Source organism: Bos mutus, chromosome 15 (assembly GCF_027580195.1).
Source record: "Bos mutus isolate GX-2022 chromosome 15, NWIPB_WYAK_1.1, whole genome shotgun sequence".
In the NCBI taxonomy this organism is placed as follows: Eukaryota; Metazoa; Chordata; class Mammalia; order Artiodactyla; family Bovidae; genus Bos; species Bos mutus.
This window is the reverse complement of record NC_091631.1, coordinates 6866931-6883453: the sequence shown is the minus strand read 5'-3', so window position 1 is coordinate 6883453 and position 16523 is coordinate 6866931. Positions and strand designations below refer to the sequence as shown.

Below are 16523 nucleotides of genomic sequence, written 5' to 3'. Positions count from 1 at the left end.
GAGCTAAGTTCCCACATGCCTTGTGGCCAAAAAACACATAAAATAGAGGCAGTTTTGTAACAAATTCAATAAAGACTTAAAAAAAAAAAAGTTAGTGAAAAATAGTTTTCTAGTCACCTGTCTATCTGGGGTTGAATCTTATGTTTACCAGAACCTAGGAGGTGGGCAGGGCAGGTGTCATTTCCAGTTTCGGCAAACAGATTCTTAGAGGTACAGAGGCTTGCTTGAAGTCACACCAGACAGCGAGACTAGGGACTGGCTCCAGCTGGGGAGCCTGTCCTCGAAGGGCAGCTTCCCTGTAGGGTTTGGCAGATGCCCACATGCTCGTGGACGTCCAGCCACCGGCACCTGCACAGCACTGTGCCTGGTACCAGCAGGCACTCACCAAAGAGTGGCCCGCGCCTTCTCACCTGTCCCCCTCGCCCCCAGGTACGTGGTCATCTCCCGGGAGGAGAGGGAGCAGAACCTGCTGGCCTTCCAGCACAGCGAGCGCATCTACTTCCGGGCCTGCCGGGACATCCGGCCGGGGGAGCGGCTGCGCGTCTGGTACAGCGAGGACTACATGAAGCGCCTGCACAGCATGTCCCAGGAGACCATCCACCGCAACCTGGCCCGAGGTGAGTGTCCACACGTGGGGGTGGGCCACGCCCGCCGCCGAGCCCTAGCGAGGCCAGAAATGCTTCTGTAGGTGCTTCTAGGAAATCCAATGGGAAATACTGTATACGTGGGAGACCCAGAGGAACTCAGGGAAACTGATGGGCTAGATTGGAGCAGCTGCTCTGGGATGGACCAGTGGCACCCCAGCGTGTCCTCCTCCCCCAGACAGGGTCAGGAGCCCTATTACAGATGTTTCAGAGCATGAGGGAGCGAGACGAGTCTTCAGTGCCAATGATATAATCAAAATCGATTCTGTTTCCCCAACTCAGATTGATGGAAGGATGTTGTAAACTGCCGCTGGCTCGATAATAGCAGCAATAACAGGTGGTACTTACTAAGTACTTCATATGTGCTAGACGTGTTTTCTACAGTGTCCCATGTAATCCTTCCCATTAGCACCTGCTCTGTGAATGTGTGGTGAGAATTAGATGAATAATATACACGCTAATGGTAGCATGTGGATTATTCTCTCCATCTTACAAGTATAGACCCTGAGCAGCAGATAAATATAGTGACTCACTCATCAGATAAATACAGTGCTCAGCAGAGGCAGAGCCAGGCTCCTAACCCACGTCTGTCTCAGTCCAGGGTCTAAGCTCTAACCTACAGTGTCGTCTGGCCTCCCGGACAAAACCAGTTTCTTCCCTGCTTCCTCCTCCTCTCCTTCCTAGCTGTTCTAATGATACGCTATGAAAGAGCAATTTCTCTTAGAAGAAGAAGGTTGGAGAGAGGTGGGAAGGTGAGTTTATGTATGGATCATAGCCTGGTGGGTGGGTGTCCATCCAGGCTCCATTTAAATGAATCATTTGAAAGTGGTTTAAACTATTCGCCAGCTCCTAGCCCCTGGCCTCTTTTGGTCCATCCTCAGCCACGCCAGCACAAATGGGTGAGCCCAGGTCATTTTTCCAACGGGACCTTCCTTGAACTAAAACCACATATCCAAAGACCCAGAGTCCATCTGGCCCTGGGAACCAAACCTACACCCAAGCCTCACTATATCATGTTTCTGACCAACCTACTTATTGTAAATAAAGCTTCATTTGGACTATGAAGAGAAATGATAAAAAAAGGAGTGAGAAGGACCCATTGGAATGACGCTATCTTCAAAATCAAAACAGAGCAAAGCAAATTGTGAACACTGAGAACACAGCTGCTACCTGACTTGGTAAAAGGTATCTGGTGATTGGATGGGCAGTGAGAAGAGACCCAATAGATACGCTCATCTCTTGTCTTCTTTGGAGCTGGGTGTTGGGCACATATTTGCCAATTACACTTGGGAAGGCATGTTTCCATGACATGATTGCAATGATTTCCATTTGATCTCCGGAGATGCCATGATGAAAATGTCTGGAACAGATTAGGTGCTCAATAAATCTTTGTTGAATGGATAAAAGAAGAAATGAATGAAGACTGTCAGGAAATTTCCAAAAGAATCTTATAATCAGAAGAAGAGAAAACCAAGCTGTATCTGAGGACACAGGTTCCATCCCTTGGCCAGGATCTTCTTGAATTCTTCTGGATCTGCAATATCTTTTTTCCCCAGTGTCTTCTCCAAAGCACCACAAGCTATATCATCCTCAGAGAGCCCTGAGACCCAAGGAGAATGCTCAGAGAAAGGCTTGAGCTTTCAGGAGTGGTTCAAAGGAGCGTGGCAGACAGACTTGAAATCTGTCTGCCTGGCAGACAGACTTGAAATCTGTCTGCCAAGATGTGTGCAGATACAGGAGGATGGAATGTTGATTCCTGGCCAGGCTGAGAAGTAGGAAATAGGGAGGGAACTGAAGCCTCCATGGGCAGGGTCAGAGCAGAGGGTGGACTTGGCCCTGACGCCCTTGGGAGCAGCCATGGGGCTCAGTGTCCTTTAGATGTGTCCATGTAGCCTGTAGCTTTGGCGGTCTCTGATAGTTAGTGGTGTCTGAGATCTGTGCACCTGTCCTGCTCTGGAGGGGGGAATCCCCCACGCTCAACCAATTAAGGTCTTACATGGAAGGAGACTTCTTTGTAATTGGAGGTTGGAGCCCTGCTAAAGTCCAGAGCTTGAATTATTAGTCCTTATTAAGTAGGAACTCTAGTTGGTGGCTCAAGTGGTTGGTGGCTCCTGCCAAAGCAGGAGGTGCAAGAGATGCGGGTTCGATCCCAGGTTGGGAAGATCCCCTGGGGAAGGAAATGGCAACCTGCTCCAGTATTCTTGCCTGGGAAATCCCATGGACAGAGGAGACTGGCAGGCTACAAGTTGGATACAACTGAGCAACTGAGCAGCATTAAGTAGGAATATTAGTTGGAGGCCAGAACTGCTTCCTAAAGAGCATAAATTATTCCTTTGTGGTTATCTTTTAAGAACAGAATGCATCTAGACATGTATTCAAAGACTTTATTTATTGGTCTACTTTGGGTCATTGATTTACTTTGTGGTATTTCCCCCATGTTTTGTGGAGGCTTTAGAATCAATTTCATAATGTTTAAAGGTCTTCTTTGACCCACAGATTTTTTGGGGGGAGCCTTGACCCCAAAGAAATCTCCTGCTCATCCCAGAAAATTCGAATAACCTTGTCCTTGAGCAGGCAGCATCCACACATCTATAGCAATTTGTGCAACTGTATTAGCCATTTTGAAGAATCAGGCTAACATAATGTATTGTTGGGGAGTTCACCAAGGTCTTTGACATCATTTACATGATAGAAATAGAAGAGGAAACGTCAGAATTGTCAGATAAGGAAACACAGCGGCTGTATTTTGAGCGTGCGTTGTGTCCACGCATCCTTCTTTATCATGCTAGAGGCTGTCATCTTGGAGCCCCCCGCAGCTGTCGGTGTCCCTGACTTCCCTTTTCTTCCTGCCTTGGTGATCAGTGAGACGCACAGAGGTTCAGGCCATGCTTCCTCACATCATCCTATCTTCTGGTTACTGGAAGAATTAGAAAGGACAGTTGCTATAAGATGGACTTTGCCCTAAGGGATAGTCAGGGAGGAGGAAGAAGTGGGACTCGGTGCTTTGTGTACCTTTTACCAACTTGGGCTTCCCTGGTGGTTCAGACAGTAAAGAATCTGCCTGTAATGCAAGAGACACGGGTTTGATCCCTGGATCAGGAAGATCCCTGGAGAAGGAAATGACAACCCACTCCAGTATTCTTGCCGGGAGAATTCCATGGACAAAGGAGCCTGGCAGACTACAGTTCATGGGATCCCAAAGAGTCAGATGTGACTGAGTGACTAACACACTGTCAAGTGGAAGTGGCCGTCTTCCAATTGCTAAGACGAGGGGAAGCCTGTAGGCACGAGAGCTCCTTATGCACTTCGCTGAGCTACGTTACCACCCACTCAGCTTATCACGTGGGACGTCATCTTTTAGGATGACAGGATGGCGAGTTCCTTAACTGCCAAATCCCCACGCCTACAGCATTTGCTCAACTTATAAACATACCTGGGTTTGATCTCTGGGTTGGGAAGATCCCCTGGAGAAGGGACCGGCTTACTCACTCCAGTATTCTTGCCTGGAGAATCCCGTGGACTCTATAGTCCGTGGGGTCGCAGAGAGTCAGACATAACTGAGCGACTTTCACTTTCACTTTTTGATACATAAGGCTACATTGAAACTGCCTCTTTAAAAGGAGTTCTCGCCACTTTTTGGGGTCCTTTGACTCCAGACCCTGTGATCCATTTCTGTTTCTTTCTATCACGTAAATGATGTCAAAGACCTTGGTGAAGTCCCCACCCGTATGTTAGGTTAGCCCGATTCTTCACTGAGTAATCTGCCCCAGTTTTGCCACACCTGCTGCACAAGGCCGGGCCCAGAGGGATGCGTCAAGCGACTTCCTGACAGGAGCACTTTGTTTTCTGTTGGTTTCTCCTCTTCGGGGCTTTTCCCCACTTCCTCACACCCTGGTTTTCCTTCCTAGGAGAGAAGAGGTTGCAGAAGGAGAAGTCTGAGCAGGCTCTGGATAACCCAGAAGACCTGAGGGGTCCCCTTCAGCTCCCTGTGTTGAGACAGGGCAAAAGTCCCTACAAGCGTGGCTTTGACGAGGGGGACGTGCACCCCCAGGCCAAGAAGAAGAAGATTGACCTCATTTTCAAGGATGTGCTAGAGGCCTCACTGGAATCCGCAAAGGTAGAAGCCCACCAGCTCGCACTGAGCACTTCCCTGGTCATCAGGAAGGTCCCCAAGCGCCAGAATGACGCCTACGGTCAGTGTGCAATGACGATGTCGCACGGCGTGCAGAATGCCAGTCGGACCCAGGGGGACGGGGACTGGAAGATCCCCCAAGGGGCTTCCAAGGAGGCAGGCCCCCTGGAGGACGAAGAGGAGGAGCCTTCGTCGTTCAAGGCCGACAGTCCCGCTGAGGCCTCCCTTGCGTCCGACCCTCCCGAGCTGCCCACCACCTCCTTTTGCCCTAACTGTATTCGCCTAAAGAAGAAGGTCCGGGAACTCCAGGCCGAACTAGACATGCTTAAGTCTGGCACGCTTCCTGAGCCCCCCACCTTGCCAGCGCAGGTCCTGGAGCTCCCCGAGTTCTCAGACCCCGCAGGTAAGTTGGTGTGGGTGAAATTGTTGTCCGAGGGAGGAACGTGCGGTGGACAGTGTGGAGGGGGGCCAGGCGCTCCCTGGGGGTGCCCCCCTCAGGGAGAGGCCTGGGAACTCAGAGGTGGGCACCGGTCGCAGTCCACGCCCTCAGCTGCCTCCGACAGGCCGCCCTGCAGCTCCCGTGGGGGCTTCGTGTCTTGCCCTTGTATCCTCCTCGTCAATAAAGGAAATTCCGCTGCAGGAGGGGGTGTGTGCTGTGTTCTTGACCCGTTGCCTTTCTCCGGTGTCTTACCCCAAAGCCCGACTTCTAAACTCAATCTTTCTCTTCTCTCCCATTCCCAGGCAGGGTGTCCCATGGGGGAGAGCCCCTGGCCTTCCTGATGGGAATGCAGGGCAGTGACCTCCCCTTGCCCATTTCTCTTCGCTCCTGGATCTTTTAAGGCTGCCCAACCACGAGGAAAGCCTCTCACTACACAGCTGAATTAGAGATTTACACAGCACTTCCTTTTTAACCACACCCCTTAGCTCAGGTGTTGCAGCTCTTCCAAGCCTGTGTCTTAACTGCATTCTGATCCCCAACTCGCTTGGGGCCCCAGCTGCCTTCATTTGAGGGCACCTTAGCGGTGGGACAAACAAGTCCCATGTCCTCATGGTCCCGCTGTGAAACCTGGGATGTGCTCTATTCCTCCACGGGCTCGGCTCTCCTAGTTTTCCTCTTTGGTGGATACAGAACATTTAAGTTCCCTGAGCTCATGCTCGTGGAGAGTGAGGGCAGGCAGCCTGGAGCGTGGTGGTGGCCACCGGGGCTAATCCACAAAGAGGACGAGACGTGCATGGATGACAAGGATGCTTATAAATGAGTTCCAGGCTGGAATTCAGTCTGTTTCACAGAATATGACACCTGCCTTCTGGACCTTATTTCCTTCATTTTGGAAACATCTACGTGTTTGTTTGTTTTCTCTTCCCAGCAGATGTAACGGGTTCCTTTCCCATTTGTCTTCCAGCCTCAGAGAGCATGGTCTCCGGCCCGGCCATCATGGAGGACGACGACCAGGAGGTCGATTCCGCAGACGAGTCCGTCTCCAACGATATTATGACGGCCACCGACGAGCCCTCCAAGATGTCCTCGGCCACCGGGCGCCGGATTCGGCGCTTCAAGCAGGAGTGGCTGAAGAAGTTCTGGTTCCTGCGGTACTCCCCGACCCTCAACGAGATGTGGTGCCACGTCTGCCGCCAGTACACGGTGCAGTCCTCACGCACCTCCGCCTTCATCATCGGCTCCAAGCAGTTCAAGATCCACACCATCAAGCTGCACAGCCAGAGCAACCTGCACAAGAAGTGCCTGCAGCTCTACAAGCTCCGCATGCACCCCGAGAAGACGGAGGAGATGTGTCGCAACATGACCCTGCTCTTCAACACCGCCTACCACCTGGCCCTGGAGGGCCGGCCCTACCTGGACTTCCGGCCGCTGGCAGAGCTGCTGCGGAAATGCGAGCTCAAGGTGGTGGACCAGTACATGAACGAGGGAGACTGCCAGATCCTCATCCATCACATCGCCCGGGCGCTGCGCGAAGACCTGGTGGAGCGCATCCGCCAGTCGCCATGCCTCAGCATCATCTTGGACGGGCAGAGCGATGACCTGCTGGCTGACACGGTGGCGGTCTATGTCCAGTACACCAGCAGCGACGGGCCCCCAGCCACGGAGTTCCTGTCCCTGCAGGAGCTGGGGTTCTCCAGCACAGAGAGCTATCTGCAGGCACTGGACCGGGCCTTTTCCGCCTTGGGCATCCGCTTGCAGGACGAGAAGCCCACCGTGGGCTTGGGCATAGACGGGGCCAACGTCACAGCCAGCCTACGGGCCAGCATGTTCATGACGATCCGCAAGACGCTGCCCTGGCTGCTGTGCCTGCCCTTCATGGTACATCGGCCCCACCTAGAGATCTTGGACGCCATCAGCGGGAAGGAGCTCCCCTGCCTGGAGGAGCTGGAGAACAACCTGAAGCAGCTGCTCAGTTTCTACCGCTATTCGCCGCGCCTCATGTGCGAGCTGCGGTCCACGGCGTCTACGCTGTGCGAGGAGACCGAGTTCCTGGGGGACATCCGGGCCGTGCGGTGGATCATCGGCGAGCAGAACGTCCTCAACGCCCTCATCAAGGACTACCTGGAGGTGGTCGCCCACCTCAAGGACGTCAGCAGCCAGACCCAGCGGGCAGACGCCTCGGCCATCGCCCTGGCTCTGCTGCAGTTCCTCATGGACTACCAGTCCATCAAGCTCATCTACTTCCTCCTGGACGTGATCGCTGTGCTCTCGCGCCTGGCCTACGTCTTCCAGGGCGAGTACCTCCTGGTCTCCCAGGTGGACGACAAGATCGAGGAGGCCATCCAGGAGATCAGCCGGCTGGCCGACTCCCCTGGGGAATACCTGCAGGAGTTCGAGGAGAACTTCCGGGAGAGCTTCAACGGGATCGCCATGAAGAACCTCAGGGTGGCTGAAGCCAAGTTCCAGTCCATCCGCGAGAAGATCTGCCAGAAGACCCAGGTGATCCTAGCTCAGAGGTTTGATTCCCGCAGCCGGATCTTTGTGAAGGCCTGCCAGGTGTTCGACCTGGCCGCCTGGCCCCGGAGCAGCGACGAGCTCCTGAGCTACGGCAAGGAGGACATGGTTCAGATATTTGATCACCTGGAGGCCATCCCCACCTTCTCCCGGGATGTCTGCAGGGAAGGGCTGGACCCCCGGGGGAGTCTGCTGATGGAGTGGCGGGAACTCAAGGCTGATTACTATACCAAAAACGGCTTCAAAGACCTGATCGGCCACATTTGCAAGTACAAGCAGCGGTTTCCGCTCTTGAACAAGATCATCCAGGTCCTCAAAGTCCTCCCCACCTCCACCGCTTGCTGCGAGAAAGGCCGAAACGCCCTGCAGCGAGTTCGCAAAAACCACCGCTCCCGCCTGACTCTGGAGCAGCTCAGCGACCTGTTGACCATTGCTGTCAACGGCCCTCCCATCGCCAACTTCGATGCCAAGCGAGCCCTGGACAGCTGGTTCGAGGAGAAGTCTGGCAACAGCTACGCGCTGTCCGCTGAGGTCCTCAGCAGGATGTCTGCCCTGGAGCAGAAGCCGGTGCTGCAGACTGTGGACCACGGGTCAGAGTTTTATCCGGATATTTAGGAAGCTGGCGTTGCAGAGTTCACTAAGCTGTTGAATATTTTTTTAATCTATACTCATAAGCTTTGATATATTATATAAATATATATTATATTATATATATCTATAAAACCCACACTGAAAAAAAAATTTTAAAAACCAAGGTGACACATCCACCAGAAGCTACTGGGAGTTTTCAGATTGGAATAATGTCGGAAACTGACTCTTGTCTACAAAATTTGGCAGCTGTAACACACGTGGAAACTCATTTTCACTCACAGAAGCATGTGCTGGGGCTACACGGGCTCCCACCTGACTGTCAACCAACTCGCATAAGCTAAAATGACGGGTCTGTCATCGCCTTTAGGTAGCTCATTTTGTTTATGTTCTTGTTTGGGGGTTGAGGGGTTTGGGTTTGGGTGTATGTTCTTGCCTTTTTTATTTTTTCTTGTTTGGTTTTACGAGGGGGATCTCTTGGCCTCTTGGCTGACACGCTGGTCCGGCAGAATCAGACCTCTGATCTTTGGATAGGGTGAGCTGTGTATCCGGATCAGGGTGTTCGACCTTTTCCCCCTCCCACCCGGCTTGAGAGGTTTTCATTCATTCCCTGATGAGCGTTCCTTCACTGTCTCTGAATCAGAAGTGTCGGTCAGACTGTGACACCTGCCAGTCCCCACCTGTGTCACCTCTCCCGTCCCTGGGCTGTTGAGTCCCTCCTTCCAGTCCCCTGATGCTAAACATTTTACCTGTTGTATCGAAGGCAAAACTGCCTCACAACGGAGCTTGAAATCCTGGGGCAAAGGGAGGACGTGAGCCCTTTGCATTCCTGTTTTTTACCTGGTGTGGGAGACCATAACAGAATTCCATTCAGATCCAGGGAATGTGGGGGAAATGCAGAGCCAAGAAGTCCAGACCCCAGTAGGGCAACGATTTTTGGCTAAAAACACATAAAATGAAAAGTGTGTATTCAATTTACATGAATTATTTATACTCTGTCTTTATAATCGTATAATGTGTTTGAGGGTATATTATTTTTTCCTTTAATAATTGAGAAATGCCTGCTAGAGTTCAGTGGCAGGAGATGTCAATGCAAGTTGTGCCCTGGGTTATGCATAACTCTGTGAGAGTCTCTAGAGATTGGGTTCTTCTTTTGCAATAAGGCTGATGACAAGCCCTGAAGCCTGGCAGGGAGGTAGTGGAAAAGTGGGGAATGCGTCTATGCCTGCAAACGCTTCCTTTTTTGAACAGGGTAGAGATGTCCTCAAAGAAAGGAATAAACGAGAAGTCAGACAGGACTCTCAAGGCATCAGCCTACACAAACACACACACACACACACACACACACACACACACAGCTGAGATATAAGCTTTAGAAATAGCCACTTGCCTACTCCCTGAGGCAAGTAGTGGTTTCATCTAGAGGAGTCTTGATCAATGCTCTTTTGTTCATTTAATTACCAGTATACCTCGCAAGGGAGTTTTTTTTAAACAAATGTGCGTGAGCTGTTAAAAACTTCTGTCCGTGTTTCCACATCTGAAGTATGCATATCTGATCTGCAGAGGTCCTGCGCTGTGGATGCAGGTTATATTTGGGGGAAGGGAGGAAGACCTGCATTGTCTATAGTCTGTCTATAGGAGCCACCCCTCTCATTTGGCAGAGGGTGGGCAAAGGACGGGATGATCTGGCCACAGGCAAGGCCTCGGTGTCCCCAGCCTGCTCGGCTCAGACGTTAGAAAACTGTGGTGGCTCCCTCCCTTCTTGGTTTATCTTGTCTCTGAGGCCTCATGCCACCGATGAGAGCCGGAGGGGAACTGTCAGCGACACTGAACACGTCACCCCTTCTTCCTTGTCCCGCCAGACCTTCACCCCCCACAGACCCCCTCCCCCTACCCCCATGGTCTTGGTGCTATGATAACTTTAGAATCATTGCTGCTAGTCAATAGCTTTTCATTATATAAATATATTATATATATTATATATTATTTTTGAAACTTTTTTTGTTTTCAACAGTGATGTAGCATGTTAAAACAAAACCAACTGGTTTTCTCCGACTATCCCACTGCCAGGCCTCATATGCTGCCTTCTTCAACAAATCAATGCACCCCTGCCTGGTGACATTCACCCCTCACCCCCGCTCCCCAGTCTCACACGCTTTCCCACCCTCCTCTGAACAAGGAGAGAGTTAGCAGGAGCCTTCAAGGAAAGACCCAAAGCCCTTTCTCCAGCTTTGAAATTCCCAACCTCATGCACGTCACTTTAAGCCGATGTCTTCTCCTGCCATCCCCCTCGTCCGATCAGGGTCAGTATCTGTGGTCAAGTGCAAAGCACAAGGGTCCACCTTTCCCTCCTCGACTTCCTCTTCACCACGCACCCAATCTACCAGGTCTGTGGGAGAGCTCCCTCTGGACATCACACGGACCAAGATGGGTCGAGGGGGAGCAGAGATGACTGGCAAGGTGGGCCTCCATAGGGATCAGAAACAGCAGTCGGGATCCTTTCTTCTAGCCAACAGATGCCTTACGTCTCCCCCTGCCCACCCCTGTGCCTCCCCACCCACTACATCAGGAGACGGGGAGTCATCCCCTAGACCACCACTCATCTGAAAACCAGGAGGAAAGACTCTCTGATGGCCACCTGAGTACTGTGGCAGGGCCACAACCGTTTGCTCTCAGGAGGCCATGGCCAAAATTAGCTCAAATTTTTATCCAGAGGGGAAAGAATCCTTTGGGCCAATGCCAGTGTCTACCTTACCGTTTCAGAGGAGTGGGAGCCGGCCACCCAGGCTGCACACCTCGGAGAGGTTGGGCTCTCTGGAGATTCCTGAAGTTTGGGAAGGCATCTCGAAAACTTCAGGTGCTCATGGCAGTCTGAAGGCCACTTTGCCTGGGGACAGGGAGCAATTTGGGTGACACACCACTACAATTGATACAGAGTCTTTACCCTCAGAAGTTCCAGTGTTTCTATCCTGTGAATGCTGCGTGCAATTACCCATGGTTTTCACCCCAGGCGTTTCCACTCTCTGCCTCCGAGAAGGACTCCTGGGGTGTGGGGACTCTTGGGGTCTGCCCACATGCTTGGGCAGTCTAACCTCTCGTTGATGAGTATTAAAAGCTGTGGCCAGGTGATCCTTGTATGCTGATAGACAAGAGACAGAGCCCTTAAATTCAACCCCTGGCTTACGAGTGACAACCATTGACTTAGAAAAAATGTTCGTGTCTCTGGAGTCAAGCTTGTCCTCATTGGGTTGACCAATTAGTGTTTTTCTTCGGTTCATGGAGTGGGTGGGAAATGAGATCAGGTCTGTGGCCGATGGTGCCAAGCAGATACATCACAGAGCTTGGGAGCCAGAAACCCTTGTGATTAAACATGGTCTGCTTTTTCTCAATGGAGGGAAAAAACAAAAAGACCCATTGCCATCTTGTATCTGTCTGTGAAATGTGAGGCAGCCCAGCCCTGTCTACAACTCTTGCCGCTTCCCAATTTCCAAGTTTCAGCTGCCTGGGCGGGTATTACAGTCTGGGCACCCCCGACACCAACTACTTTGTTTGTTTGTTTCTTCTTGGATGGCCGCTGGGCACGTCTAGTGCTGGGCAGACCCTCATTTCCTCATCCTCACTGAAGGATGGGCAGAGGCTCTGTCTCCTGGATCCCTGGTTTGTTGCATTCAGTGCTGAGCCCTGAATCCAGGGCGGTTGGAGGTCTCCACCCTGGTCCCCACTTAGTGTTTCCATGTTGAGTTGGCTTGCTGAGCCCCCTCTCCTTGACTTGCTTATGTTGCCCCTTTGACTTGGAGAAAGGGCCTTGTAATTATTTAAGGTGATGTTTAAATATTTTCCATTTGTTTTGAAGTGTTGCCAAGAAGGAAAAAATAGGCAAAAGTGTGTCGAGTGCTGAAAATGATCTCAGAGAGGCTGAAGTAGACCAGGCTGTGGAGTGGGCGCTGTTTTGGCTGTTTATTGGAGCCTCATGGGGTCCAGAAAGTGGCTTGGGGGTTGAAACAACTTCTCGATTCCTTCCCCTTTGTTTTCTCACCTGTGGGAACAGGAATTCTGTATCCAGAGCTCGTTGTGGCTTCCGGTCTGATTTCCAAGTAGAATTCATGTTCTTTCTTGGTCCCTACATCCAGTTTGGACAGAAGGCTCAGGCCCTCATCCCCTCTCACCCTTTCAAGCAGCAGGCCAGCCTGGGACAGCCAAAGCAGGGAGGTCAGACCTCCTTAGATGAGAAAGGCATGTTCACAAGGCAGGTGAGCTTGGGACAGCCCCATTTCCACCGCCAGCCTCTCCGGGGGAGGCGGTGCTGGCTCATGGCTTCTAGGCTGGCTTCCTCCTCCAGTCTTGAGGAGGGAAGATTATGTCCAGGGATCCGCAGGGGCCCTTCTCCTGCTTGGAGGAAGGCCTCTCTCTGCTCTCTGTGGACAAGGTGCTTTAGCTGAGTGTCTGGAGCTGTAATATTTTAAGAAACCTTTGAGGTGATCTTTGTGTGTTAGCCAGAGGGAGAAAAAGTGCCCTTTCGGGAGGAAAAATGGTACGGCCCTCCTCTTTCATCTGGCCCTCCCCACCCTGACCCCATCCCTTCAAGTGGTATCGCCCTGGAAATACCTATGCAATCCAGTCTCCCTAGGAGAGTGCATGGAAGCAGGGGTCTGTGCAGTGTAGAATACAAATGCTACAGCATATATATTGTATATATGGACATATGCAGTACGTATACCCACAGAGTAAGAGATGAAATCACGTCTATATATCTATAAATAATATCCTATATATTTATACATTTCTATGTTTTAAATAGATATAAAAAATAGAGTCTATAGAGAGCTGGGAGAGCACCGGGAAAGGCTGTCGCTGTGTTGTGAGAAGACGGAGGACATGGAGCCTTTGCAGGGGCGCCCAGGGCAGCTGAGCAGGCGGGGTTTGCTGGGAATGGGGCCTCCTACCCGGAGTGTTGGAGAGGAGAGTAGCCAGGCCCTGGCCCTCTCCCGTGCACTTTTCTCTCCTTTCCCGCACGCAGGCTTAGTCTGAGGTCGAAAGGAGATCCTCACCCGCTGGGCTCCCTCCAAAGTGTCCCCTTTGGCCCCCAACAAGCCTCCGCTTGGGTGGTCCCTGCTGCCCGGCAGTAGGGTGTGGCCTCTGACCCCCTGGGAGAGGGACACTGCACAATCTCCCCCGATGCCGCCCCCTCGCAGGAACGGGCAGCACTGGTGGCGATAGGAGAGCTGCGAATTGGACCGAGACGGGTCCAGGAGAGATGCCGCTGCCCCACCTCCCCACTTTAGACGCTTTTTGCTGCCCCCCACCCCCGCCCTGGAGGCCAAGCCTCTGAAGTACAGCCGTCCTGGCCTCCCTCACCCACTCTTTCATCGCCTGCCAGGGCAGCATCACCAGTCAGCGCTGCCCACCATCCAGAGGCTTTCCGGCCAGGGCAGGGGGGGTGTCAACTAATGGGAAAGGGTGAGAGAGACATATCCGCACACTCATAAATTCAGTGGCAACGCAAGTTCAGAAGCGGGGCTTTGGCCCAGCCCACTTTGCACAGCGGCTGCTCCTGGCTGCACTCGGGACAGCGCCCCCTACCCCTCTCCCGTGCCCAGTGACCCCTGGCCCCACCTGCGCCGCCGTTAACAGGCAGGTCTAGTTCACATACACTGTTCTGATTCTGTGACTCGAGGCAGAGGCTGAGCCAGACGCCCCAAGCTCATCCAAGCTCATCCACTTCCGCCGGGGAGGGCGCCTCCCTCGGCTTGGCCCAGCCCCCGCTCCTGGATGGCCGGGACGTCTGGGGGCCCGAGGGGGCACCGGAGCCACCGGCCGCGTGACGAAGGGCCTGTGCAGCCCTGACGGGATCAGAAATCCGTTTCACTTCCAGGTTCTTTCCCCGCCGGGGAGGTAGAGGAGGAAGGGCCGATGGGGCCACAGAGGATGGGAGATAGAGGGTGGCCACACCCTCTGCCCTCTAAGTCAGCCTCTGCCTTTTTGCCTCGTCTCCCGTCTCCCAGCCTCCTCTGACCTCCGTCCTACACTTCCATACCATTTACCAACGTACCTCAGTCTCCAGAAGAGCACCCCCCCATACCCGCAGTCTGGGGCAGGGGGTGTCTGTTCTGCCAATGCCCACCTCTTCTCCACTCCACGTCCACCCTGGTCTCCTTGAGCCACCGCTAGCTGCCAACCGGGTCTCCGAACACCCTCCAGTGCCTGGCTCAAGAGAGACCAGGCCCGGCCAGAGCCTTCCTCCTGCTGCAGGGGGTCAGACCCGTGGCCAGGGGATGGGCATCCTCGGGTAGCAATCCCACAATGCACTGTACCTCAGAGAGAGAGCATCCTTGGGGCATCAAGGGCGCCGGGCCCTCCATCCAGAGGAGGACGGCCGGTCACTACACTGCTCCCCAAAAGACAAGGGCCAGGCTGCCCTCGGGGCACCCTCAGTTTCTTCACTTTTGTCTCTCTGGAAGAGCCAGCAGTCTGATTCCGTCTTTTTCAGCCCCGTTGTCTCTCTCCTCCTCTCCACCCCCACGCTGCTGAACCGTTTCATTTCAATCACAGAGGAAAATAAAGTGGGGATGGGGGGAAATACCTAGGAGTCTATTATCACATACATATTAATATGTTAATACTTTCTTTCTTAAAAAAAAAAAAACCCTCGATGTTATTATTTTGCAGACTACGCTTTATAGTACCTGTGTGACGGGACCTAGAACACTGGATACAAATAGAGCTATGTTGGTTTATCATAATATGTACGCAGAAACTTTCCTTTTGTCATATTATCCTTGTAATGTAAGAAGATTGTTAATAAAAGCATTTAAATTTATTCACTGAGGTTGGATCTCTGCCTTCTTGTCTTTCTCCCAGCCCGTGCCCAGGGTGATTCAGAATGAGTCCCATGCTTGGGTGTCAGGTGAGACTGCCTGCCTGCTCCCTGGTCAGAAGCAACTGGGAGAGGCCTTCTAAGTCCTATTCCTGGTGTTCTTACTTTTCCACTATTCAAGGCCACTTCCAGCTGGTAACCTACACACCTCACCCATCCGTCTGGCCAAAAAGAGGTGTCACCAAAACCGTTTAAAATAAATCTCTCGCCCCCACACACATTTACCCCACAAAATTCTCAAAAGTATTGCAGATGAGACAGGCAGGCAGGCAGGCAAAGGCGCTTCAGTCGTGTCTGACTCTGTGTGACACTATGGACGGCTGCAGCCTGCCAAACTCCTCTGTCCGTGGGATTCTCCAGGCAAGAATACTGGAGTGGGTTGCCATGCCCTCCTGCAGGGGATCTTGGATGAACAGTGTTCTAATTCTCCATCCAACTACCTGCATGATTCTCCACTGGCAAACTCCGCCCCCAGGGAGGGTCCTTCCCAACACTTTGCTAATGGCACTGGTACGGGGATGGGTGATAAGTGATGTTGGCCCAAATGGCCCAAATGTCTTAGAAGGAAGACGGGCATACATTGCAGAAAGACGTAGAAAAGTGTCTGTCGTGCTTCCTCCCAGGTGCTGAGCCCTCCTCTCAGCTCCTGCCCGCTCCAGCCCAGCCTCTGGTCACGGGCCATCCCTCTCCTCTCTTCTGAACCTCTACCTGCTCAGTGCCTGCCATCGTCCCTCCAGCCTGTGTCCCCCCCAGCCCCTCGGTGACTCAGAGCTTCCTGTTGTGAAGGCCATTCCAGTCTCCGCGGACGTTCGGTTCTCTTCTTTTCCCAGGGCAGAGGGCAGAAAGAGCAAACAGGTATAGCTGTCCACATCTAATCAGCCCAGGTGAACTGGGGTCGGCCCCGCCCCACCGCTGGCCGTTGGATCTGACCTACATTTGCAGCTGGGAGGCAAGGGAAAGATAAATCTTCCATTGGCCCTGAGCTGGGACTCCCCAAAGCAAGGCCTGGAGGATGTGGCAAGGGGGGAGGCCCAGTTCACTTCCTCTCCTCCCTCTCCACAGCTGCCCCCAGCTTCCCTCTCCAAGGTTCAAAAGACAAGTTGAGTTCACCCCAGAGAGAAGACTTAGGGAACTGGCCTGAAGACCCATTGCTGCGTGACAGTTTCAACAGTGACCCTTTGAAAACACAGATCCAGTTGTGGTGTCTTCCTGGTTCAGGAGCCTCTAAAGGTTTCCCATCGCTCCCATCCCAAAGTCCTGATCACAACCCATCAGTCTGCATGGTCCAGCCCCGAGCCTCCCAGCCTCCTGCTTCCTTCTCTGCCCGTGCTC

General features: G+C 52.7%; 1 protein-coding gene across 5 annotated transcripts in view; it reads left to right on the top strand.

Moving 5' to 3' along the window:
* The window catches only part of PRDM11 (PR/SET domain 11), a 95617-nt gene extending 80483 nt beyond the window's left edge, over positions 1–15134 (top strand). For 4 of the 5 annotated variants that reach the window (XM_070383504.1, XM_070383502.1, XM_070383505.1 and 1 more), the window contains exons 6-8: positions 430–617; positions 4553–5179; positions 6180–15134. In XM_070383504.1, the coding sequence (XP_070239605.1) occupies positions 430–617; positions 4553–5179; positions 6180–8344 (2980 nt within the window). In that variant the 3' untranslated portion in view covers positions 8345–15134. The remainder of the gene's footprint in view (positions 1–429; positions 618–4552; positions 5180–6179) is intronic. The other variant, XM_070383506.1, reaches the window with a different exon arrangement.
* The last annotated feature ends 1389 nt before the right edge of the window (positions 15135–16523 follow it).